This window comes from Austrofundulus limnaeus, unplaced genomic scaffold (genome assembly GCF_001266775.1).
Source record: "Austrofundulus limnaeus strain Quisiro unplaced genomic scaffold, Austrofundulus_limnaeus-1.0 Scaffold302, whole genome shotgun sequence".
In the NCBI taxonomy this organism is placed as follows: domain Eukaryota; kingdom Metazoa; phylum Chordata; class Actinopteri; order Cyprinodontiformes; family Rivulidae; genus Austrofundulus; species Austrofundulus limnaeus.
This window is the reverse complement of record NW_013952704.1, coordinates 604,935-607,077: the sequence shown is the minus strand read 5'-3', so window position 1 is coordinate 607,077 and position 2,143 is coordinate 604,935. Positions and strand designations below refer to the sequence as shown.

The 2,143-nt window shown below is 39.9% G+C and overlaps 1 protein-coding gene across 1 annotated transcript in view; it reads right to left on the bottom strand.

The window, feature by feature from the left end:
- The window catches only part of cdc73 (cell division cycle 73, Paf1/RNA polymerase II complex component, homolog (S. cerevisiae)), a 57,861-nt gene that overhangs the window by 13,916 nt on the left and 41,802 nt on the right, over positions 1–2,143 (bottom strand). The window contains exons 12-13 of the mRNA XM_014021712.1: positions 766–801; positions 573–660 (exon numbers count right to left, since the gene is read on the bottom strand). Coding sequence (XP_013877166.1) covers positions 573–660; positions 766–801 — 124 coding nt within the window. The remainder of the gene's footprint in view (positions 1–572; positions 661–765; positions 802–2,143) is intronic.

Sequence of the window (2,143 nt, the reverse complement as noted above, 5' to 3'; positions counted from 1 at the left end):
CATCATATGAATTCTGGCATTTTACACATAGTCCACCAGGAGGCGCCAACACAAAAGTCAGAGACTTCACATGAGATTTGYGCCATCTTGTGGGGGAAAAGCAGATTACTTCCTACTCGCGAGCGGCCCCTCTGGTGGGGAAACGTTTGTCAGGGATACAAACCTTTTCAGATCACCGGTAGATGGCAGCCATTACAGACGAACATGTGTTTGTTGGTGTTCCAGGAGTGGCTCGGTCACACGCTAACGTCATTAGTTCGCTATCATTACTAAGCTGCAGGACTGCCCTTTTTTCTCTTTTTTTCACATCATGTCGCCTGCCTGGATCTGTTTTCTCGCTCTGAAGCACGGAGGAGTGTCAGAGATAAGCTCGCTTCAGCTGCTTTTTATGACGCGGTCGCATTTCCGGACTCGGGCGTTTTGTGAATGAAGCCGATATTTCAGTTTAAAATACACAAGTAAAAATATTTATCCGAGTATAGTACTACCCCCCAACTTTATGGATGATTTTATGGATTTAATTTTACGTATTATACTTGAATAAATACAGTAGTTTCTGAGACTTTGTTTACTTTAGATCCTGCAGAAGATCCTTTGCATTGAGCATTGTGATGAGCGAGGTGGTGGCAGCGGGGATGATGATGATGGGGGTACGGGARCCTGAAAACAAAAAGATTCAAATCTTCAGAAAGAATCGGGACAATGAAACAACATTCTATAAAGTTGTGCTGTATTATATTAAGATCATTCACAACAGTTTTGTACCTTTCTTCTGATTTGGTGGAGGTCTGGCTTGTGAAACTGTAAAGATAAAAAGATGAGGATTTTATMTATTAATACAAACACTAACAGAAAACAAACTTGTTGGAAACCCTCCCCTTAAACATGACAACAACCCAAACCAGGAGCTAAAAGTGGTAAAATTCCAGCTTTTCTTTTCCTTCAGCATCACACGTGTCAGACTGACCCTCCTCTCTCGTTCAGTCATATGATAAGAAGCAGCTGTGGCTGCATCTTGTGTCATGTTTCAACAAACGTGATTCTTCTCTCTCACAGGAAAGCCTTTGTCCACACAGCAGGAACAGGCTTTTTTTAAGTTTGGTCCCATGATGTGAGTGGAAGTAGGGAATTCATTTTTCAGAAATTATAATTTTTTTGTGTCCATTTGCAGTTTCCATTGGAAATTTTCATACTTTTGTGAATTTTAGGCCTATTTTTGGGTCATTTTCAGCATTAAAGTACAATGATTTACAATAAACACAATTGTGATCAAAGTTTTACTGATTCTGTGCCTCAAAAGCTTAAAAAAATAATGACAGATTGCAAGACCTGCAAGAAGAAAAGCAACGCTTTAGAACTCCATTTCCACGTAGTGGTCACACTGCACAAGTCCTCTCTAAAGTGTGGATAACAAGTTTCATATGATGTTTCCCACCAGCTGCTTCCTGTTGTAGGAGTRGCCACAGAGAGCAAACTCTCATAAGAACATCCGGCAAGTGTTTTATAACAGCTGCTCTTCCTGATCCAACCTGGGCTGGAACCTGCAACCTGTGGATTATGAGACCCTGGCACTGACCACCGTCCTACCACATCTGATRCGTATAACAAATGCTCTTAAATGGAGATCTTTTAAACTTGGCTAATTCTTTTAAATGCTTAATGGTGTGTTGAACCACATATTATTGTGAAGTGAGGGGCTATTAATGGGAAGTGTTTGAACTTTCTATTTTATAAAACATTCAACTATCCAGTAACTGTGTGTCTAATTTAAACAGACTATATTAAAATGCCATCAACAGGCCACAAACTGTGGGATCTAACATTTGTCACTGATTAACCTGACGATCAGTTCTACTTTGAAGACTGGAACCTAAAGAACAACATGTTTTAGTTTTTTTTTTAATTAGGTTAGTCTTTAAGGCATCTACTACCCCTGGCAAAAATGATGGAATCAGCGGCCTCGGAGGCTGTTCATTCAATTGTTTAATTTTGTATAAAAAAAGCACATCACAGACATGACACAAAACTAAAGTCATTTCAAATGGCAACTTTCTGGCTTTAAGAAACACTAATGCTGCGTTCACACCGAACGCGATTTCAGCTTCAAAATCACAGCCAACGCTGAAGTTTGAAGCTTGTGCAC